The following is a 25228-nucleotide window of genomic DNA, read 5'->3' as shown; positions in this document are numbered from 1 at the left end:
ATCAACAATTCCCTAGTGCACTTATAAAGAGAAAAGATCAAAAGCAGTAACTGGTATCTTTCCTTCCAGTGTTAATTAGTAATTAAAAATCTTAGCTTCATTAGTGCCTACTCTGAAATAGTTTTTTTTTTTTTTTTTTGGTGGGGGAAGAGGATGTTGCACAGACAAATCCTGCAACAAAAGTAATGAAAATTAACCAGCTTTGAAACTGCTTGCCTTCATCACAGTTAAAAAAGGATATGAGACTCCATTATTTTCTTTTAAATAAGCATCTTCCTTGAAGACCTCAGCTTTCATTTGCTCTTGAGTTGCATGTAGTTGCATGTATTGCATAATTCTACTGGCCAAGTAACATCCTTTCTCTATGACAGTTCAAATATGTCTGATAATTTTAAGTAGAAACAAAAATATTATAATCGGTTCTTTGGCATAGTACAGAAGTTGACAGCTCCTACTATTTGGATTGACTGCAAGTCCTAAAGAAGAATTTCCTGTATGTGGAGTAAGGGGAACAGGACGGGACTTGTCACCATTTCAAAACCAAGTAGATTAAGTGAATGTCCCTTTATGGATTTCAAGTGTCTTCCATTTGTAATTTACTTGATGTCTTCAGTACTGATTCCGTTTGCACTTGCATTATCACAGCTGAATATTTCCTGCATACAAGGTAATCATCAGTATAGCAGTAAACCCCGTTAATAAACCAGCATTCTGAATAAGGAAGAATGTGAGGTCCATCTTTCTTCCTGTCACTTTCTCTCGCAGCATATCATTCATCTCTGGGAACTGAAAGAAGGGATATTTTTAGGTAAGTATTGCCATCTCGTGGTAGCGTGCATAACTTAAGGCATTAAGAACTGAACCATATTGCTACTTTGGACTGAATATTAGAACTAACAGAGGCTGAAGGCAGTCACAGGAACAAGTCAGCCTAATGACCCTGAAAAACCACTTCACCAAGGATGGTAAAATGCAATAATGTTTTGTTCCTTTCTACTCTGATTTCAGCTGGTGGTCTCTCATGCAAATTCCCTCTTTTTGATTCCAGCAGTCTCCTAGGGTCCAATTTTTGGTCCATATGTTGCTAGGAGCAGCTGCCCTTCAATTGCTAAATGTTGTGTTTCTTCCTTCACTGGTATAAACAGAGAAATCCTTGTTCAGGAAATGGAAGATTAGGATTCTCCTGCTTTATCTATAAGCAAATGAAGTGAAGCTGAAAACCCAGGCAACCCCTCACAAGTAAGAAACTTGTTACAAACAGGAGATCTGGTGGGCTGATGAGGTAGTGGTAAGCAAGGAAGAAAGAAGAAGAATGTTGTGAAACTGGTGGTAACACATGCAATATTACGTTACAGTGCAATGAAGGGATTCTTCATTCCGTAACACGTATCTTAATGGCAACATAATAGCAAAGGATGACTGATCTGCTGTTAACTGCAGAAACAAAGATATTTCCTTGGAGAGCCAATGGAGGTGATGGCAGATGAGCACTGGCGACAAAGTCCCCTGTACGGGATGATTCAGGGCACGTGTTTGCTGCAGATAAAGTCAACTGCAGTGGGTTTTGACAAACATACTCAAATAATCTTTAAACTCTTCTCTTGTTGTGCTGAGAGTAGTGTAGCCCGAATGCAATGAAGACTGTGTATTTCAGTGGTAGTTTAGAAACCTTCAGGCAGAGTGACTCAGAAGCTGTATCTTTCTTTGATCTCACAAGGCAAAGACAGCCATTGAAGGTAATGCAATTCTTGAAGAACAGAGTAAGGTTAGTGGGAAGTGGCCAAACCTTCCCAGAAATCATTCCAGAGCTCCGTAATCCTCTTGCACAAGAGGCAAAGACAACAAACCAGATCAGCTGCATGCCATACAGCAAGGCTCATTTGTGCACACACCTCAGTGTACACATTCTCACACACCCACAGCCTCACCACACAGTGATCTTACTGGCAGAGGCTGGACTATGCCAACACTGGAGGAAAAAAAAAAGAACAGCAAAAAGAAAAGGAGGAAGGAATGACATTGTAGTTAATCCTACCTGCTTCTGGACAAGCAAACCAGAAGTGTGTGAAAACTGTAACAGAAAGCGGAAAGCCAGATCTCTGTACAGAGCACTTGAATACCCTACTTCAGACTTTTCAGGGGGAAGAAAAATTCAGATAGGTAACAGATACAATCCAAAAACCTATAAAAAGAGAGAGAGATTAGGGGGAAGGGGGGCAGGAGAGAGACAGAAAGAGAGAAACAGAGAGAACAGAACAACAGATACAAAGAAAAGAATGTTACCTACTTTGATGGATTTAATAACAAATGTAAGTTGAGCCACTCTAAATTTATGCCATGAGTTTTACACATCATAGTTGAGTACGCTACTATTCATTATATAGGACTGAAACTAAATGAAAAGCATTAGCAATTAAGGTACTGCAAACTTGGAAAATAAACTATTTATATTGTTCATTTAACTCTTTCTTACTTAATAAATCCTATGTTATTACATAAACTATAATAGTATTTAATGAAATAGTCACTAGATATGACAGCTCTTAAACGCATATAGAACCAAACTGGGCTCTCAAATCTTTTCAAATTCAGGCCTCACTCTTCCGTTTCTACACTCAAATGGATTATCATGTGGCAGATGTAAACACCTTTGCAGATACATCTGTTCTTACAACACTGAATTAAACATAATAAAACTTAAAATTTTTGAAAGATCTCTCTCATTTTCAGATAAAACATCATCATAAGAGTAAATTATGGAATATTGCTGACTGCCTGTGAAGCCAGATTTTATTTCCCAGTGTCTAAATCCGATCTGGATCTTAGCACAACTTCTTTGGCTTATATCTTCTAGCACACTTTAAAAAATAAATGATAGACAGACTGTTTTGAATAGAGTTCAGCAAATTTTTTAGTCTGAACCAAGAAACTGGGGCTGGCACTGTTTAATTTAAACCAGAATAGAATTTAAGTCAGGTTTTTCACCTAAAAATCCCCCAAATTATCACTGTGGTTATACAACACCTTTCATTCAACTCAAAACTAAATATTTAGTTTCATTTTGTTTACCTTATTTTTTGCTTTTCTTTCAAAATATGGTTTAAATAGACAAATGAACCTTTTAAAAATAGTAAGGCAAAATACTTTGCCACTTTAAAATGCTGAAATAAAGTATTTATACACTTTTTACTCTTTGATGAAACCAGCCCAAATTCATGAAAAGCGTGTCTCTCTCTCAAACTCCTTTTCAGCAATCATCTGATCAGCTACATTTGTGAAGTGAAAGGCTTTCATGTTGCATGAATAAGCATAACTATTTGTGCACCTCCATTAAGGGTATAATTGATGATTTAACATCTAATAATAAGTAGATGAGACTAGCAGGAAAGGGACAAAATACTAAATTCTGCTGGAGAGACTTAGTGCAGTCTTTGTTTTCTTGCAGAAAAATAAATAACTGAAAACGAAATTGTATCTCACCATATCTGCCAGAGAGATGTACAGGAACATTCCACCAGCTACGGCAAAGATGATGTTAGGAGCAAAGTTGTTGCCTACTAATATACCAAAAGCCATCCCAATGTAACAGGAACACGCAGACAGAAAGTTGAAAAGCAGAGCCTGCCGAGTACTCATTCCTGCATTAAGCAAGATGACAAAATCCCCTAAAAGAAAAGAAAGAAAGAAAAAAAAAATCTTCAGAAAACGATACTGTGATTATTTTCTGATTTCAAAGAAAGCCTGAAGAAAAGACATGATTTGTACACAAATTATAACCCCCTGCTGTTTTTCTTCATTCAAGTAAATGATGAGGATTTCCCTTTAATACTAAAGTAACTGAAATATTCTAAAGCAAGTAGGTGACACACAATTGAGCTAAGAGCACAGGAACACAGAACTACCTTTAACGATTAAAAAAAAAAAAAAATTAGTATGCAGCATATATGAACAGGGTAATTAATATCTCTCCAATATACATTCCCAGCTTCCACCCACCTGCACTTGGGAACTTCCTGTGCTAGATGTGTATTTGGGTGCCTGGGAAGCTTTGGATGAATATTTTGTCCATTAATTTGTCTAAACTTTCTTTCAATCCATGCCAGCTTTTGGGCAGCACAACCTCCTACAACAGTGATTTCCACAGTAAACAACATGTTGAATGAAGTTCCTTACCCAGTTCATGAGGAAACTCTTCACACAAGATGGCAATGGAGGTACTAAGCCCTTGAAACAGAGACAAAGTGAAAGAAGCACCAATAGCCAAACCATCTATGAAATTATGTACGGCATCACTCAGTGTTACCATCCAAGCAATGGTTCCAATCTTTGACAGTGGACGCCCGTTAAGACACTTGCATAAGCTGCCTTGGGTGGCTTCTTCCTGGAAAAAAATAACACAATAAAGCAATTACATAAAATACCGAATAAAGCAGCCAACAAATCACACTTCTGGCTTTAAATGAATGCCAAGTATAAAATAAAGCACTACTGCATATGGAGACCAAAATGCTTGGTCCAAGAAGCAAAAGGCACAGGTAGCAGCAGCACATGTTTTCTGCTTCAACAAGTGAACATGCAGGGCCCAATCACCCTTCTGACTACACAGCTTTATCCGAATGCCCTTCAGCTGAGACAGAAAGCAGTTTGGACCATAGCGGTCTGAATGTCTCTCTGGAGTCTCTGTCAGGTTAAGGGAGTTGCCAAGGCTCCTCACAGCCTCCTCAGCCACCTCTATTAAGCATGTACAGCGAGAAGGATTTGATCACCGTGCCTGACAGCATCTGTATTTCCTACCTAAAACACATCTGGACCAGTTACATACTGCCAGTACATCATGCTCTCAGAGACACACTTAGCCACCACAGTAACAGCCACGTACATGTGAATATTGACACACATCCAGATACTCCATAAACTTTATTTCTAATTTGGGCAATGACAGTCAAGTCCAGCTATTCAAATTAGTTTCTACAAAGTGCATGTTTAATAAAAACAGCAGTGGGTAATTCTGACTGTGCAAGTTGAAGGCTCAGAGCATGAAAACAACAGGCTAATATAAAACTGCAATGCACATACGCACCAGGGATCTCAACAATTCCTCCCGGAAGTGGAAGTAATTTATACATGCGGTGCCATGAAATAATGAAAAACTTGAAGCAGATAAAAGGAACTGCCATTTTAGCTGGGAGCACAAACTAACCTCCCCTAAAAAATTCCTGATGATCCATTCTGATACATTTCTGTACCCGCATATATTGTAGTTACATAATATTTGCGAGCATTATAGTATTTCCCCCCTAAAAAAAAAAGGATTTGCATACAAGGCATTAACTAGTGCTTACTTACTGGAATACATAAGTGGTAATACATACATCCGTGTGCTTGTAGGCATATTTATGCACCTCTCCTTCTCTTGTAGGAGAAGGATGTAGAGGAACACCTCTTCCTCCTTATGAAAAGGTCACAGATTATTCCAAGAAATTTTCCTTAGTTATTAAAAAGAACACTGAAAATTGTTTTAGTTTTGCCATATCAAATGCAAACACCACCAGGTAACTGAATTTTGAACTTCACGGAAATCTAATGATTAATAAATTCTTACAAAATCTTTAATGGCAGAGCAGTAAGGTCTGTCTCATGATTTGCTCACCAGACTCTTATCTGACATAGTACATCCTTGTATGCAGGAGCTGCCTTGGGACAGGACAAAAGTTCAGGTCAGGGATTTCCGAGTCAGATGTCTACTGCGCTACTTGGAACTCCAAACCCTTGGTTGAGTAGTGCCACACTGCCATAAAGCACACTTACAGCTCCTACTCAGTGCATAGGAAGTCCTGAAATTACACTTTTGTCATGTGAAAATGAGCAATGGTATCCAAAAATTGGGAGTTTCCCTGCCGACTCAAACACATAGGTTTTGACTTGTACTACATGCTTACCTTCAGTTTTTGGAGGTTTTCCTCTCAACACTTCATCTAACACACAAGCAATGACAATCATATTTTTGGGAAGATTAATTTGTACCTGTACTAATTCTGTTTGAGATAGGATCACTCATGAGTAATAGACCTCTCTCTTAATCCATAGAGGCAACTTGAACTTCACTTTAAGAAAGAAGTATTACAAAGCAAGCCACATAAAATGCATATATTAGCTAACTGGAAGTAAAAATAAAATGAGTTTGAGAAAATCCAAACACACTTAGCGAAGCTCTTCCACCTATTCATCCAGCTCCTTGAGCTGAAGTTCTGTTCCCTTATGTTTTTTTCTGTTCCCTGGTGACCATCCTTCAAGATAGCTAAGAACTGATGGAGGCATTGTTTTGTACATCGTCCTGATTTCTGCCAAAAGCACATCCTCTTTCTTGGGCATGTTTCTAGCTTCTCTGAGGAAAGGGAGTTTGGAGACAATACACAGATTTTGAATAATTCCTTCATTTTTCTACTAAAAAAGAACATTGTTCTTTTGGAAGCCACACACACACAAAAACCCCAACAACAGCAGCAAGTATTTTCTGATAAAGCAACAATATTAATCTCAGGAGACTGTATTTTGAAAAGGTATATTAGCAATTTCTATTATAACATGAGAAAGAGAGATGGTGGTGGTTTTTGTTCCGTAAAAACTTTCTATTACCAAAAAATTCTCACACCAAACATCAAGCATCTCCATAAAATAAATGGTTTTATGAAAAGAGTTTATTAGGACGAAAATTCCTAAAAAAGCAATTAAAACAGTGACCAAATAATACAAATGTGCAAAAATGTCACTTGTACATACTTATGTATGTTTGTTCCCATGAAAACACATTTGTTTTTTTGTGGGAACCATGTGTGCATCTACAGTTTTCTGAGGGCTGTGGGGGCATAACTGGCTTAGCCATAGAACAAAGTAAAGGACCCATTTTCTAGTACCAGTTGCACAGCTGGGAATTCCAATGACAGTCCCAAGCATTGCACATGTATGACAAACCTAAAATTCTGAATTGACGGGCTTTTTTGTTGAAACAAATAATTTACAAATATACGTGCTGAACTTTCTATGTGTGTATGAAGAAAACGAACATTGAGTAAGAATTAGCTGTTGAACTCATCAAGAATGCAACTGACTCTGGAAGTGCGCTGAGGTTTGGGTTGTTTTATTTATGTACTTTTTTTTAAGTAATTGCAATTAATTTAGGAGAACAGTATTGATTTACTTCTAAAAATTACTTTCTTGATTCAATCTTTCAAAATGCAGAAACAATTGTAGTTTAAAAACTAGGAATCGGTTTCTGAGAGGCTTCTGTAATATATATACAGCTATCTGCCGTTTACTGTGTAGCTTTGAGGTATCATAATTCTTGCCTGTAATCTATTTTAGATAATGTCTTGACTTCTGTAAATTATATAAAGTACAATGACATCGCTTGAATGGGTTTACATTCTGAACTTTACTAGACTGTGTGTCTGATAGAAGTAGATGAATGACTAATACATATTCTTAATGCTTAAGATAAGGCAGACTATTGACAAGTTTACCCTACAAATATATAGGATTCCAAGGCAAAAACGAACAATGCCTGTCCCTGCTGGACTGTTCCCACTTTGTCATGGCAGTTTACCAGATGTCGCAGAAGAGATGCCAGCTAAGGAGCTCTGTAATAACCAGCTGGATTATCGGGTCTGACTTTTATTAATTATTAGTGCAGTTCTGTATTATTTGTATCTGCACAGTTTATGGGAAACCAAAGACATTCTTGGTATTTTTGCTCTTCTGAACACAGTTTTTTCTTTAAAAGTAATAGCCTCCCCTTTGTTCCCAAACTTAAGAAATTATACAGAGACTCTCTTATCCTACGATATCTCATCAGATTACTATTGCTATTTCTAATGCATGTCTGACTCCCTCAGACATGAACCAGACATGTCCTTTAGTGTCCTCTGAAAGTGCCCACAGGACCAAGAAGAAATCCTGACACTGCCTCCAGGGCATAAATAAAGGCCACAGTAAAGTTCTGTTATACAACTCCCATGTTGTGCACTCAAGGATATAGACATTTCAGCAATTTGAAACAACTTTTCTTCAAAAAGTTACTGTTGTCAAGTCATATAATTTTAATGCATAGTAGATACGAATTTTGTGTAAGCACAAAAGGGGTTTCCAAGGTTGCAATTACTGCTGCAAGTGAAATCTTTAAGTACATGACTAATTAAACATTTAGATTTACTCTGGCAGTCAGTCTGTTCTGGCATTAAGAGAGAGAATATGGCTGGATCCCCGTGGCCGAAAACAGCTACCACACTTTGGCACAACTGGACTTCAAACTCCCTCCTTAAAGCCTACATGATGATTTCTGGCTACGCTGTGTTTGCCCTCTCTAATAAGCTTTAGATTACAAGGACACATTAAAATTCTATTAGGTATGTGTTGGCTTATGTCAAATGGTTCCTTCATAAATACCAAATGCCTGTAAAGTTGAATGCATACCTACCCTGGTGGCACTACCCTAGCTTCCCCAAAACGCCTCAGACACATCGGCCCTCCCCTGCCCCCTAATGACTCTGAAAGCTACCTGGCCCCTTCGAACCTGCCTGGAGGAGGAAAAGAGTAATGATGGCTTTTTTGTTGCTACCTCCAGTATCAGCAGCGGCCTATCTGCCACTGGGATTTCCTTGCAGCCAGCCTTGGCTCCAGAGTGAATTTTATGCTGTTACTTTCAGGAGGTTTTAACACAACATATTCTCTTCCTGGCTTTGGAGAAATGGAGAGGAAGAAAGAATGGAAAGCATGATTTTTTTTTTTTTTTTTTTTTTTAAGAACAGTAGGTAGAGGACAAGAACCTTTGCGAAATTTTAAGTTCTTAAAGTCAAGACTGCATGTAAAAGCAGATGTATGCGTATTCCACAAAGGACCTTGGGGTGACCTACAATACTTTATGATCACAAGCACTGCAGCTAAACTAGTTGCTAGAAATAAATGCTATATAGTTACGTTTTATTATTATAACATATGATATGATTTTGTTATGTGTATGTTATGCGCAAGCAGATGGCTAGCCAAAATGTAATAATGGAATAGGTCCAGATAAAACTTCTGGTAAACAGGGCAGAAAAACAACACCCATACCACTGGAGATGACTGTCTCCACAGAGGGTGAAGGGTTCTTTTGTTTGTTTTATAAATCTACAAAATACAGTTTAGGGACACTCATAATACTAATTCCCTCTTGGTGCCCATGCAATTTTAATCATTACGCATGTTTCTCCTAGTTTTTAAAATGCCCAGTATCCACCACACGTCATGACATTTCTACAGTAAGGACAAGTACAATTTTGGTACTTTAAACTGTGTGCATCAAATGTCCTGTGAGCTTGCAGGGTCAATGCAGAACTCTCAGATTCTCTCCCGGCTGTTAGAGCCTGCCTCTGGCTTCCTCTCCTCCTCACTGCTCCCCACAAACAACTTACTGGCTAAAGAACATGGGTGGTAAAACAGAAATCTCTACTATGAAAATATCTGCCTTACCCATCAGAAAACAGTTTCTATGTGTTTTTATTTTTTTTAAGTAAGGGACAGTACCGCTCCTCCCTGTACGGGGAAAAGAGTAAAGAAGCACACCAACTTTCTCTTCCTGCTTCCATTTTCTTCTCAGACAGAAGGAAGTCGTATTTGTAGTATGAAAACAAACACAGAGAAATATAGAGAATAAATCTGAAAGAGAATAGTACTTAAACCAGGAGGAATGGCTTCTGTCTCAATATATTACCTCCATAAATCCTACAGTATCCAAATATACTGGACTAACACAACCAGTGCTCACAAGATACTGCACAAAAGTTACTCTATTAGTTTTCCTCATTAATCATTGATTCAGAGGAATCGGGTTCTCACGGCTTTACGTAGTCAGGAACACAATATGGATCAAGCAACACTAAAACACACTATCACTCTTTAAGCAAGACAATAACAACAACAACAAAATCAAAATTAACTGAATTATCTTATTAAATATATATCTCTGTCCTACCATCCCGACACTGATATCAATTAGCTCTTTTTGTTGGCTACAAATTGAATGCATCATTCAGCTTTTGTAAGCTTGCCCCAAACCCCCACATTTTCTTCATAGGGCTCAAGCAAGTTATAAGCTATCAGTTTACAAAAACTTGACAAAAGTAATAAAAATTTGTATTAACTCTCCCCTCAGATATGCTTACATAATTGGCAGGGATAAAATAAATAAATAGACACAATTTTCATACCTGTGCTGAGACCACACTGATGCTGTCAAAACCAAGATTTCCATTGCTCTCTATGACGGCTGAATTTGCATAACAAGTCCCCCCATTGCTGGATGGTAGTGGTTTGGGGGGGTAAGTCTTATCCTGAGAACGATTATGTTCGCCATTTTCAGAGTCATTATGGCCAGTCTAGGTGACAAATAAATAAGAAGGTAGCTAATTAAAACAAAAGCAAAATAACAAACATAAGAAAACAGAGACCAAAAAAGAAAAGGTGGGAGCATCATATTCCTGATGCCTTGCTTTCAACACCAAGTAAATGTTTAAATGGGCAGCAGTAAATATTTAAATGTTTAAATGAACTCCAAACGTATCTAAGTTCCTAACTTATCTCATACTTTTAGCTAATCAGAATACATGTGGGGATCTTTCATTTTTATAATTTTATATAGATCCTCCCAAGCTGAACACCTGACCATAAGTGATCAACATTTGCTAGTTATTCACGGCTGTTTGTCAAATAGAGCTTATTAGCCTTTGTCAACTCTTCCCAAAAATAAAGGGCAACAAATTCATTTTTGGGGTTTTTTTTTTGGTGCAGTTATTACAAACGAAGGACAGTTGATCTTCATAATCTTCAATATCAGCAACAGTTTGGGAGGGGGGACCTTAAGTGAGGTAAGAGTAGGAAGACAGGACAGATTCCTTCGCAAGACATGAACAGAGAGGACCACAAATTTTCAGAGGCCCTTGTCTGAGAGAAATTCAGCCTCACTCATGTGAATACACCGAAAACAAGTACTCTGACGTATGGATAGAAAGGTGAGCCCTGTGCAATACGGATAACTGCAGTGTCACTAAAGCAGGTCTGCATACCAGAGCATGGGGAAACACAGAGCTGAAGTTACTGAAGGTGAGATTCAGGCACTGTCAGCACAGTTAGACTTTACAGATGACTAAGAAGGTATGTGTGTCACATTGATTTCTCCTGCCCAAAGGGGAGCACCAGGGACAGACTCCATTCTCTCCAGCTCTTACATATTTCCACTTTTTTCTGATGTGTTTAGCTAGCACGGCAATGGCTTGGCTGTTGAAAGCAACTATGGCCTATGCCAGTGACAGCGGACCTCACTCACATCTGGATTCTATTCCCAGCTTTGCTTATAACTCCCTCAAAAAAATGAGATTGCTTCCCCTATCCATATGGATTTTAAACAGATATATCAGAACACGGGGTAAGGCTGAATTCCTCAGACAAAATGGAAAAAACCCCACATTTTATTAAACTATCAAGTATCTCATAAAATATAACAGATATTTTAAGGCAAGGCTTGTTCAGTCAGTTTCATTACCTCGTTATAGATCTTCAATATCACTTTAAGAATCCTTTCCACAAAGAAGAGAATATAGAATCCACCAAACACAGCAACTGCTTTCTCAACATAGTTATCTACTTTGGGGTCAAACCCAAATGCCTAACAGTGAAGAAAAAAGCAATGCAAATTAGTCTGTAATCTTAGCACATTTCCAGAAAAACAAACAAACAAACGCCCCTCACATACAGATACTCCTCTAAAATACAGACTGTCTCTCTACCGACCATGAGTTTCCATGAGGCTGAAATCATGAAAGATCCTAATCTTTTTAAATTTTTTTAAAGTTGGATTAAATGTTAACAGTGTTTTAATTCTGTAGAACTTTACATGCAGACTGTAGTAGTAAAGTGCAAGACGAGGAGAGTCTAAACTGTAGCCCATTAAAGTTCACTAGAATTTTATCCAATTAATTTCTCTTTCTGTCTAGAGGCAGAATAGCCCGTGGTCTTTCCCGTGGCACAACTAGACATAGATCTTGATGGCTCTGCCCACCCAGCCAGAAAGAGACGGTAGCTAATGGCACTGAAGCCCACCCGCAACTCTAGAGATTGCAACCCACATGCAGAGCCCCACTTCAGCATGCTTCTAAAATTAATACACTTTAGAAACTAGCATGCAAACGAAATAATTACTCCCCTTGCTTACCTCTGGAATGAGCTGGAAAATTGCATTAGAAAAGAGAGTACCAATGGCCAAGCCCACAAAGTAGGTTAAAACCTTGGGGAAATATGACTTCTTGAAGAGGGGAGTTAAAATCAATCCCAGAAGTGATGCCAAGTTAATGATAGTCACAGCCAGGAACCCAAATCCCCAAACTGTGGATAAACAAGCAGAAATATAAAATATTTTAGTATAACACCCACTTCAGGCTGTTTGTGATTTTTCTAACAGCTAAATTGGCATAGAATTGGTAAAAAGAATGGTTCCCTGGTTGAAATTATACTTCAGAAATATTAAAATCTTAAAATGCATAGATACTTAAGATGCATACCTGCAGGAAGGAAATCTCTGGAAACATTGTCTGGGACTACCATATTAAAAATGGAAACTGTGCAAGTATAAGATCTGGGATAGCCTATCTGCTGCTAGTATAAATCAGGTCTCTCTACAGTCAGTGAAGAGTAACAATTAAGGCTTAGGCCAACAGTCAAAGTAGCTATAGCATAGACAAAAGACAAAACTTATTACTAGTTCCAGAGCTAGAACCAATTGTCATTTACTCCTAAGGAACTCCAAGACAGAGTGTCTGCTGTTTTGGCTGTACTAGATCCAAAAATCCTTCCTGATAAAGGACGACTCCTTCAAATCATCCTGAGGTGGTAACTTTCTGTTCCTAACCTTCCTCCTCCTCCTCTAATTCAAAGTAGTTCTGCTGGCTGAAAACACTGCCCATCACTGCTTATCAAACAGGTGAGGTGGCAGATAGCCGATAGTAGAGATAATTATAATAGAGAAACAAAAGCATATAAAAAAAAGAGGTCCTAGGTTCAAAAAGATGGACATGTTATTTAGGTACGTAATGGGGAAAACCTTTCCTAAGAAGTGGCAAATGCACCAGGGTTCACCATAACTCAGCTTCCTTCACCATAAGCATAGTCTCAGATTTTTAGAGTTCAGACACCAGGCCTTGTACAAAGCCATACCATAATTATTCTGGAGTCTGAATTATAGGTTGGGGGCAGGGGTGTGTGGCTGCTGTTTTTTGATCATAAGCATCACAAAGCTGTGCCTCTCTGCATGACTACTGTTTTTCCCAGTGACATCTTAAGTCCCTGTGAGTACAGAGAAAAGCTTTAAAGGTTGCACTGAAGAGGTCTACAACGCTGCCTCAAGTGATGCCACAGAACCACGAAGTTATCCATATAGACAATGGGTTTGTCTATAAAAATTAACCACAAATAATAATCACAGCCAACGCAATGTTGGCTATCTGAGAACGGTTTGGTATAATCCAGAAATCACCACTATATCCAGAAATGCATCACAATAAGCTTTGCAATATGTATGCAGAGATGTTACCATAAATTCCTTTCTGCATAGCAGAAACTAAGAGAGCAGATTATGATCTGCAGCCTAACTTTCCTGCAACACAATCAGCAAAAAAACTAAGCTAGATTCCCCACCTGCAACTGGGATGGCGCTACTTTGTTTGCACAGTGTCACAATTTTTATATGTAATGAATTTTATATTATGTCAAGAACAGAAAGCATTAGAAACATTTAACGCATTTGCAGAAGGTAAATCAATGCCAATTAGAACATTCATTTGCCATTTTTGAGAGAGACAGAGAGAGGGAAAAACACACAACTAGATATGGGTAGATTCACTAAGCTATACAGGAGATTAATTTTCATTAAAATAAATGACAATTAAGCTTGTAAATGTCTTTTTGAAATCAAATCTATAATAAACAAATGGGCTTCCAATGCCATCATGAGTCACAAACCACTGTTTACAGTTTGGGATTACTATAGAAGCATAAGTCTCTTTCAGTTTAGTATACGGACAACTCCTACACATTATTCTGTGCAAAACATACATTTTAAACTGAGTTAACAAATTAAAAACCCCGTTTATCAGATATGAAGCATTTAGTGTACTTGCCCAAATTACTTCATCAGACACAGGAAATTAGAGCAAGTTTCAAAAATTACAATTAAAAAAGCCAGTACTAATTACTTTTTACAACAAAAGACAAAGAGGATAAATTTAAAAATTGTGTGTGCAGATCAGTGGATGACAAAAATGATAGGAGAATGGAGCTTAAAACCAAGCACAGAAAAAGAGGTTATTGCCAAATTGTGAGAGAAGTTCTCACGACACTATATGCTTCGCTAACAAATGGTCTAACTTTCATGCTGGTACTCTTTGTTCAGAACAGCAAAATAGGCAGGGACACTTAACTCGAAGTACATGTTATAAATGATAGAACTGTCACCATTTTGTATGCTTAATGCAATGGAAGATGTCTCATAATGTACTAAAGGACCTGTGCTCACAAGCAGGGACATATTCAGTAGGGTATGTAGTATTCCCTTTTGTCACAAAAAAAAATGTAAAAGGAAAAGCCTTTCTTCTTGCTGATTTACCAGAGATTAGGGGTGCCAGAAGATAGATGTGGTTTTACTTTTATAATTCTGTCCTAGATCTGGATGGCTCAAAGAACTTGGGATTTTATATATATTTTGTTTCTGATTTACTCACCCAAAGTAGAAGAATAAGGAAGAATTAAAATAAGCGATTAAATAACCTCAGACAATGAAAGAATAAATTAAGTATTATCCATCCCAGGCATTCCACAGATCCTGCAATGAGCTTCAGTAGTATGGGGACTAGTTTAAACTAATGAAATTGTTAAAGGAATACAATAAATCTAAGATCTTTCTTACACATTCTCCAGGAAGGTGCTCCTGGGCCTTGTGGCAAGCTTTTCTTTGAGTTCAGAAAGACCTGAAGTGTAACTGGAAAGGGCGGGGGGGTGGGTGGGTAGATTACCCCATAATTACACAATTACAGGAACTGGTACTTCAAGAAAAATACCACACTGGACAAACAAAAAAGTGAGAAATTTCCAAGACAACCTGTGCTGCCAAAGTTGGTGCATTATGAACTGTATTTCACAATATCATGTATGCACTGCTGTCTTAAAATTGGTTTTATTCACTAGGACTCCACCTACACTAAGCTTTTCAGGAGTTCATGCATCTCAGAAAGCTGGCTAGTCTGACCTTACGTGTCAGAGCAGAGCATTCTGCTTAGGACGCACACTCTCTCTTGCCCTGAGACTGGTGGCGTGGTCAGCTTTTGCCAACTACCGTTACTCTTTCTTTCTCTAGAACTCTGGCCCCAACAAAGAGGCAGCCAAGATACCCAAAGCCACAAGAAACCCAAAAAATAAAATGGTAGGAGTGCAAGTAAGATGCCCTCCTTAGAACACCATTGCTCAGCATTGATCCTTCTAAGAAGTGGGGATGACTGCTCTGGGCCTTCCGGAGGCAGGCTCAGGCTCTTCCTTAGTCCTGTCCTGGGATGAAGAGGAAATAAGGGTATGAATATCTTGGAAGAAGCCAAGCAGAGAGCATAGAACCTGTTCGCCTTGTACAGAAGAAATGGCACTGGGCATTTCCAGCTATTTCATGCAGCTCCATACACCTCCCTATTACCTTTCAGAGAAGCAAGAAAGGGAAAAACACGACTGTGACCCTAAGGTCAGCTAGGTTAGATATGAGATATACAAACCCCAAGGAAAAAGGACATGCTATATGCTGCCTTTTAACTTTTACTCTGCTTCAGCAGTGCTTTTTTTTTTTTTATTGCAAGTAGCTGTCCTGTAAAGCTCATTGTGCTAATTTCTTCTGTATGTCTTGTCTGCTTGTATTTTGGAAGACAGAATATTGTTAAGTGTGTGGTAGTCCCTAGGCAGAAAATTCACATAAGCACAGCTGGAAACATGCATAGAGGATTTTGCTTCATGGGCAGTAACTGAAATCAGCTGGTCTCAACGCTGCCACAATACAGATTCACTTTGTGACGGGGTGGGTGTGTGCATATATCAATACCTGCATTTGGCAGCAGGCCTTTCTGTGAATCTCCCTTCAAAACAGGTACCACTATGTGTCACAGCCTCCTACACTTGTCATTTTAAAATACCCTAACCACGGGCCTTGCAGATTTCCTGCGCTGTAGCCAAGGGAGGGGCAGGAAGAAGGCTGCCTTGCTTATCTGGCTACTGGACATTGCTTCTGAGCTGGCAGGATAAAAGAAAAACAAGAGGGATGGTCTAAATAGCTTAGGAGGTTAACTATGGGTCAGGCTTTCCCCCCACAACCTACTTAAACAGCCCCAAACAAAAAAAGAGAAAGACAGATCCTACCCTCCAGTACAGATATTATGGACTTCTTGACAATATGTGCCCTGATATGGTATCAGCAATCTAGAATAACCATGGTAAATTGATGCCATGGTTTCAGTGATTAATCAAATATAATTCTAATTATTCACTGACACAGCTAAGTTTTAGGAATGATCTATAATTCTTAATAAATATCATCACTTATATTAGTCAGAATGTATTAATACTAATATTTCAAACGTTATGAAAAACACTGCTGTATCTCTGCTCATAAATACTGCCATTAGGCACCTGCTCATCCAACATCCTAACTTTTCACTTTAATTCAGTTGACTCCCTTGGAACAATAAATTTATTTAGAATACTGAGTCAAATAAACAGGCCATTACGTATTTGATCCTTATCAGTGCAACAAGTGACTTCATTGACCAGCTGAATCTTCCTTGTCCTACTTTTTACTGCACAGTACAGTTCTGTGCACAATAAATACGGAAATAAAAGTGAGAAAAATAGGAGGAAGGAAGATTAAGGCTACTCAGCCATGTGATGATATTCCATGTGGAGGGGGCAGCACAGAAGACGACATGAAAGCAGGAGTCGGAGTTCGGAAAGAATGTGAGTGTTTTTCCTCAGTAAAACAGTCACTGGCTCCCCTGATGTCATCACTCCCACCTGCAATTAATTCCACTCAAATGCAGTCCCCTAATAATTTTACCTTGATACATGCACATCCCACTAAGTCTGATTTCCCACTGCAAATCACTTGCACAAACTTCCCTTCTGTAATCCCATCTTCTCTCCTATTAATCAGCTATTAGCGAGTCCTTATGCTTCAGGGCACAAACCATTATCCAAATAAAACAGGTCAGAAAGACTCTTCCTTTAATGGGTAAATTATTCCATAACTACTTACTCGGTTCTTTCACCTTTCTCTAAAACATTTTGAATAGACAACTGTTAAGAGATAGGATATTTGTTTAGATAGTGCACTGACCTGAAACAGCACTTTATGTTCCCATTTTACAACTATATCCTCCTAAACAAGGCACTCCTGTTATGTATAGATAAATGCTTACTATTCTGCTAAGAAAACCCCACTCCAGTCGCAGTATTAATGCAATTAATATTAACTAACCTTGTAAAGGATGTGGTTTAGACGTATCCACAAAGTTTTCCTGATGATCACACGGGTGAAAAATTAACTGTTGCAAAACAGCAGGACATATCGTAGAAAAGTTTGAATTTGATACGTGACTGTTGTTCGGTATCCCATGTAAAGAAAAAATTTCCTCACCAGTCAAGCACTGGAACAAAAAGGGATTTCGCCAACTTAATACATTAATGCAAAACCAAAAAATAAGTCATACACTGAGAAACCCAAGAATTACAACATGAAAATACTGTAATGCATTTTCAAGGAAGCGTACACAGCATTTGTACGCTGTGCACGAAAATACTGTGATTGCTTAATGTGAAGCAGAAGTGATTCAAAGTATTTTAAGTAAGATAAATCACAAATCAATGAAACATGTTTTAAATACACATTTGCAAATCTTATGCCCTATGAACCAGTACAGTTAAACCTTACAATATATTTGGAAAAATAGCTTCAAAGTAATCAAAATCTCATGTAATTACAAAATAATTGAATTCAAGAGCAGACCAGACACAGTTAAAAATCTCAGTGACAGAGTATGTCAGAAAATGACTGGTAATTCAGTGACTGCTTATTCATGTAAGTGACCACTTCTACATTCCAACAATGCTTCTTATTTACCTCCCCAAATTAGCTCTTTAAAAATGGTCTAAACGTTAGCAGCACTCAACACTTTTCATTCATTTTATAGCAGTAATTGTTAACAGCAAACGTTGTGTTGTAAAACCATCCTGTACTCCAATGAGATAAATTCTTACTTGGGATCTTCACTTTGCCTTTGGCTCAGGACATAGCGGTATCTAATGAGTCAAGGATAAATGTACTTAGCAGTGCTAAACCAGGCCAGGGGCAGGGCTGGTTGCTCTGTTCGTTAATTTTCAACCAAAAAGATAACAGACAAATCATGAAATGTCTTAAAATCTGTATCTACAGAAAAATTGTGTATTTTTGTATGAAGTTTTCTATACCGCCGAAGTCTTTCATCTAACACTTTCCATTTATTCACATTCATTATTTCCTACAACGATCAATAAGGAAAGAGTGTTCTTTTTTGGGTGTAAACAAAAGTGATTTGGCTTATTGCTGTACGACAAACATATACTAAGGTTGAGTCTGAAGACAAAAAAAAAAGTCAAACGATTTCCTTCTATATGAGATATCAAGTTAGAGCATAACTCTCCCTGTAGCAAATCTCAGAGTGGTTGCAAAAGTAGAGCACTGGAAGCGTTAGCAAAATAAAAACAAATGGTCACTCCCTGCTCTTTTCAGTTTTGCTAGCCTTCAGATTCCACAGCACTTCTCCAATAATTCAAGATTATTATTTAAAAAGCAAATTCCTTCTAGAGATAAGCCAAAGCAAATGCAAGTCGTTTAATTCAAGAGAGCTGCTTCCGCTTCCATTAATAAATATTTTTCTAATACTGTCCAAAAGGTGAAAGGCATGCACGCATCATTTGAATGTGACTATTTCTGGTTTAGCTTGGAGGAAGAGAACATGCAGGCCAATTCAAGTGACTTCAGCTAAATTACATCCAGGCTGTTTCTGTCCTTCCTCTTTAATGACCCGGTATAACAGAGCGCTCAAGTACGTGCTTGAACCTAAACATAAGTATAAATTTTTTTAAGGCCATGAGACCTTGAAGACTCAAATATATACAAGCAATGTGCATATACTTTCATCTTTCAATGTCAATGCTAATGTCAAAGTATCACATACAAAATAAATATAGCTTGATAACAGAATTTTTTTTTTTTGTTTTAAAGCATGTTGCTCCATTTAATCTCAATGGAAGTAGTGCACAGAGAAGTCATCGCTGAAGATAAGTTTTTAACAGCCCAATACATGAACCTCTGGAGCTTTCCAAACTGGTTATGTGCCTAATCATTTTACCATTAACTCTGCATTATGGAATAATGCAAATTACATGGCTAATAAGTCCAGTGTGAAACAAAGAGAGGATAGCTGTGGTCTATTAGGAATAGTTCCTATATGGTGCTTCTTGTATTAGTGGCTCATAGAGCCATTTCTGGAAGTCTACTGTGAAAAGCCCTTAGACAAACAAGCCAGTAGGAGCCGAGAAGTCAAAACATAACTATCTCGAAATCATCTTTAACTATCTCGTTCCTAGAAATACAGAATGGATTACTAGTATTTTAAAAAACAAATATCAGTATTAATATTTGTTCACAAAAATGCAAACCATGTTGTAGGCAGAACAGATTATGGAAAGAAAATAAATCAGACACAGCACGAATCAGTAAACTTGAGACCTGTAACTTTGGCTACATACAAACAAATAAGCAAGGAATACCATCGGACAAGAGCTCTTTTATGCAAGGATGAGAAACAGCATTTTATTTAATTACTATTATTATTTTGATGAGGGACAATCCCAGAGTATAATGATTCCTATAAATGATTAATTGTTATACGTCACCTCATCGTCTCAGTAAACTCCTACATGCATCCAAGAGCTAAAAAGCAAGCTTGCATGAGTTCACTGGCACAATTAACTATTAATTAAAAGATTAAATCTATTAGAAGCCTTGGATTGGAGCAACTCATGTTTGCACACTGCAAAACTCTGCATTTATCTTTGAAGGATAAATACATTAAGACAGCCACGCTGCTGTAAAAACATAAGCTATTTATTTTGTAAGACTGACGCATGATTTCAGCAGAAAGGAAATTCAGCCTCCTGGAACAGGGGACTGAGAATGACGTCCTGGCTCACCAAGTCTACTGCCATGTCTGTCCCCTGCTATTCAGTAAGCCTTGTCATAGCAATCAGGTGAGGGGACTGGCTGTAATGTGACTGTCACCCAGTGTTTAATAAACAATTGTAAAAAAGATATGACATAACCGATCATGTCCCTGAACTGTTAAAAAAATCATTTAAAAAAATGCTTTCATCAAAATTAGGGAGGACTTAAATCAGTAGAATTTACACCATTACAAAGTATTCAGACTTCCAAAAAATTAAACCATCAACTGGGTTATTCAAACAGATGTTTACTTTTCTGCTGGTAAGGCTCTCCCAAAAATGATTGACCAACGGGATTTTTTTTCAAGATGGTAAATGAAATAGAGTGATGCCCAACTACCCAGAATCTCTTTACACCAGTATCTTTATAAATGAAAACTGGATGCCAGCTCCCCACATCCTTTGAAGGAAAGGATGGGATAATTGCTCAGACAAAAATAATGCAGAGAGGACCTCTAACTGGAAAATTAACAAAAAATGCTACAGCACCAACCATCTTGTAAATGTTTCAGTCCCTTTTCTGATCTTCTTTGCTCTAGCTTTGTTTTATCTGTAGCATTCCACATGTGAAGTACTAAGATACCCAACAGCAACCTGGACTGCAGTTTCTAGATGCTTCCAGATTAAATACTAGCCTAGCCCACACCAGGGCTGAGCAGCAGGTCACACAGTAGCAACAGCAAAGAGAGAAGGCAGTGAATACCTATGTGACTAGCATTTGGTTTTTTTACTTAGCCTGAGCCTGGATAAGGCAAAATAGAGACACATGACTATGTCTTCCTCAACCTACTTGTAATAAATGAAAGCATCTAATGCTGATGCCGTGACACGTTTTTGTCACTCAGCACAGGTAAGAACTGGATGCTAGGAGACAACCATGCCTTCAATAAGGAGTACTCCACGAGAAAGAGTCAAACCAGATGAAGCTGCTTGAATGTGCTTGTGTGCTTTAGGGATTTCACACACACATCGACATGTCCAAGGCAGCTGTTGATGTTGGGAGCTGAAAACTGTCCGTGAATGCTGAAATTTGCTGAAGATATTGTAAAAATAAGACACTTAGAGGGTAGAACAAATAAGCCTATTTATCTTCTCACTGGCCAGGCAACATCAAATCATAGTGTTGGATCAAGCCCGTAAGCCACACTCTGTCAGGCCGTTCCCCCTTCTTTTAAAAAGCACAAGTTCTAACTAGTGAAACACCACAAAAAAACCCAAAATCAAAGTAGATACTAGCCTGGTTCTAGTCTATCTGAAACACCAAAGTTACTGGGTTTTGACTCCTCTTGAGGTGAAAATTAATTCTATCTTACTATGAATAGTAATAAAGATTTTAACTTCATTTTGTCCAAATGTTTTGTTTAAAAATTAAAATGCATTACATTAAGACACAGTATTCAGGCATAATATGCAGACTGGCATATATATAGATTTAGAAAAGTCAAAGAAGGAAATTGGAGCATGATTGATTACGGCAAAGCACAAACTAAAGGTAATGTTAACATGCCCATTCTTTCCAATGCCCATTTACCTTCCATGTATTTTTTGACCAAACTTTTGAGCATGTAATTTAATCCTCCAGCACACACATGTATGGCTACCATACTACAATGAACCCAATGACAGAAGATCAAGTATAGTTTCACGTTTTTACATCTTGCTAATAATGTAAAATACAGAGTGAGTAAACATGCCATCATCTATTATACTGAAATTGGTAATTTCATCCCTATCAGTAAGACTAAAATGTGTTGGAATTCCATAGTAAAATGTGAAAAACCAGCAGTGACCAGTATTTGAGTTTGCTCAGTTACTACTTATTTCTCTGACAGGAAGTCTTAGCTTATATATTAAGGAAAGGTGATAACAGAAAAATTGAAGACCAAAGAAAATATAAACACGAAATAAAGAGAATTATAAAAGTGCATGATGAAAGAAAAAAGAGACCAAAAGCATAAGGAAATGGAGACAGTTCAATCAAAAATTCTAAAACAATACTCAAAAAATCTGTTTTCTTTTTTGTGTTTTACAGGAAAAAAATTAGCATCTTCATGGACATCATAGGATGTAAGTTACCATAAATGCCTACATGACTATACATTCAAACACCATCAACAAATTAAATAATTTTTTCTTCTCCCTTATCTTTTCAAGTCAACCTGCTATCAAAGGAAAACAGGAATCGAGCATCTATCTTCTTCTGGCTTATACATCCAAACACTTTCATTCCTTAAGAAAATGGATCAGCTTCTGGTGGATCTTCTCTTGTGAGATTAATAGGCTTACCAAAATTGCTATGAATGAAACATTAAAACTAAATACTAATACTGGGATAAAACTAAGAGAGACTGTTCCGTCCTACCAGTTTTTGAAGTGCTGTATCACCTGTCCCTTACAGATCAGTTCTCCACTAAAAATTACTTCAGGCTTGGATGAGGGACACTCTGATAGAGCAGGGGTGTGTTCTCTTGATTGGACGAAAGGCCTGGGAGTCATCCCACTAGCCCTGGACACTGAAGTTAAGAACTGAAAGTCTAAGATAAACCTCGTTTCCTCCTACAGTCAGATATTTATGCAGCCTGAATGGATTCAGCCTATCTGAGAAAGACCTGAATCACTCTCCAGATGTATTTATCAGCAGAGCTTAGGCCTTTGATGCCTTCCAACACACAAAGTTAGATTAGGCCACTTTGTGTCTTCTGTCATAACCAGTAGATATTCTAAATTATCAACTTGTAAGCACAAAGAGTCACAGTGTTTGAAAATGATCACGTATGAGTTACTTGGTATGAGTACGCATTTGCATGCCCCACCTGCCCAAAGTCATTGATAGATCTAACATCTATGAGGGATGGTAAAAATGCACTAGCTGATGGAGCAGCCATAAGGCCAATTTTAAGAAAGAATACAAGTAACTCAGCAAAAAAAGTCTACGCATTTCAGTATGGTACTCTAGATACTATTCAAAATGGTCACAACTAGAATAAGCCTGTAAAAAAATTTGTTTCAGTTAAACTTCAAATGACTTACGAGGAACATGCATTTACAGTAATGAGAAAGAGCTTTACTTTTTTTTTTTCTTTTTCCCTCTGTAGCCTGTGCCAAAGCCTGTGTACGAGGGCTACGTGCTTTTGCAGAGGGAAAACCTGAAGGACTGAAGAATCTACTCATTTCTATTCCCTTTTAAAGAAAGCTCCTTTTCATAGCCATATTCAACACTGCAAACTTGTATTTAGCACATGTGGCTGGGAATGTTTATGTTTTTAATACACTGTGTTGGAACAGTGTTCAATTTGTAAGATTTGAAAGCAGTGACTCTGGCAAATATTGCCATGCTTACACTGAATACTACATTGATTTCAGTGGCATTAACTCCCCATTAAACCTTTGGTAAGGGTAAAGACATCAGAATTGCACTCTTTCTAAAACAAAGGGAGCTTATCCAAGGTTTGTCTCCTTCACAGAATGAGCGAAAGAGCTACTACTCCAAATGTAGAAAAAATTTCTCAAGGTCCCTAGAACCATGCCTCTTCTGTTTCTTAGGGAGATGAACCAAAGCAGAGCAACAGTCACCCTTGCTTTCCTTTCATTTTCATGACTGATTTGGTGTCCCTGATTCCTGAGCATAAGGAAATCTCCACCAGCTGCAAGATTCCCCTTCAAGGAAACAAGCTTAGTCTAGGACACTACAGAAATATGAAATTACATAAAAAGTAGCAATGAGGTCTGAGTTTTGTATGGATACATTAAACAGAGTAAAATATTTTCATGGTTCAAAGCTGCGCCACGGGAGGTTTAGACTGGACATTAGGAAGCATTTTACTGAGAGCATAGTCAAACACTGGAATGGGCTTCCTAGGGAGGGGGTCGATGCCCCAAGCCTGTCAGTGTTTGAGACATTTGACGATGCCCTTAACAAGATGCTTTAACTTTTGGTCAGCCCTGAGTTAGCCAGGCAGTTGGACTAGATGATCATTGTAGGTCCCTTCCAACTGAAAGAGTCTAGTGTCTTCTATTCTATGAAAAGTGGTATTCCAATGATATTTAGTCAGTAAATTAAACATAATTTTAAACAGTTTTTAGTAGATGAATTGATGAGTGTACATTTTGCACTCAACTTAGATGAAAGATGTGAAAATTTCTGAAAAAGTTTCTTTACACAAGTGGACGTGTCTATAACCAAGTTTGTGCTATCACATGAGAAGCATATTTTAACAAGTCCTGAAGATTTGCTTATACAGCTCTCGGAGGGAAACACTAGCTGATTCTCATACACTTTTTGCTGTTGTCCAGATGCTATTTACCCAGGAACAGCGCCAGTTTAAGCGCTGAGCAATGAGGAGGTAGAGCTAATCCCGCGGGCAGCCCCGCACGGCAGCACGCAGCAGCTCGCTGATGGATGGCAGTTTCTCCCCTGCCGCAAGCTGGCCTCACCAGCGGACCGGTACCTTTGCCCGAAACCCGGGACCAGAGCCGCAGGAGACCTTTGCTCCCTCCCTCCCTGCTTCAACGTAAGGAAACATGACGGCGACGAGGTTTAAGAAACTCCGGAGCTGCCCACCCGGCTCGGCGCCCTCGTCTCGGGACGTGCGTTTCCAGCCCAGCCCTCACCGCCGCCGCGGAGCCAAAGCGGCGCCCGGCCGAAGCCGGCTCCCGCCGCCACCGCGCCGGGGGCACCCCGCGGTACCTGGTTGTGGTGCAGGTGGGTGAGCGGCAGCACGGCGCCCAGGGCCGGCGCGGCGCCCAGCTGGTGCAGCAGCGCCGAGAGCTGCCCGGCCGACAGGCTGTGGTTGGCCCCGAAGACGCGCAGCACATCGTCGGCGAAGGTCACCGCCGCCGCCGCGCTTGGGAGCAT

At 38.6% G+C, this 25228-nt stretch overlaps 1 protein-coding gene across 1 annotated transcript; it reads right to left on the bottom strand.

Annotated features, from left to right (window-relative positions):
• Positions 1-639: 639 nt before the first annotated feature.
• SLC39A8 (solute carrier family 39 member 8) lies at positions 640-25228 on the bottom strand (the record flags this gene model as incomplete). Its single annotated transcript, XM_082315051.1, has 8 exons — positions 640-786; positions 3481-3665; positions 4174-4381; positions 10245-10412; positions 11576-11698; positions 12245-12414; positions 17588-17756; positions 25061-25228. 8 exons carry the CDS (start codon positions 25226-25228, stop codon positions 640-642), a joined length of 1338 nt encoding a protein of 445 aa, XP_082171177.1.

The sequence above is a fragment of the Platalea leucorodia genome (genome assembly GCF_965183815.1).
Source record: "Platalea leucorodia genome assembly, chromosome: 6".
Classification (NCBI taxonomy): Eukaryota; Metazoa; Chordata; class Aves; order Pelecaniformes; family Threskiornithidae; genus Platalea; species Platalea leucorodia.
Note: the sequence above shows the minus strand (reverse complement) of the source record. Positions and strands in the feature narration are given on the sequence as shown.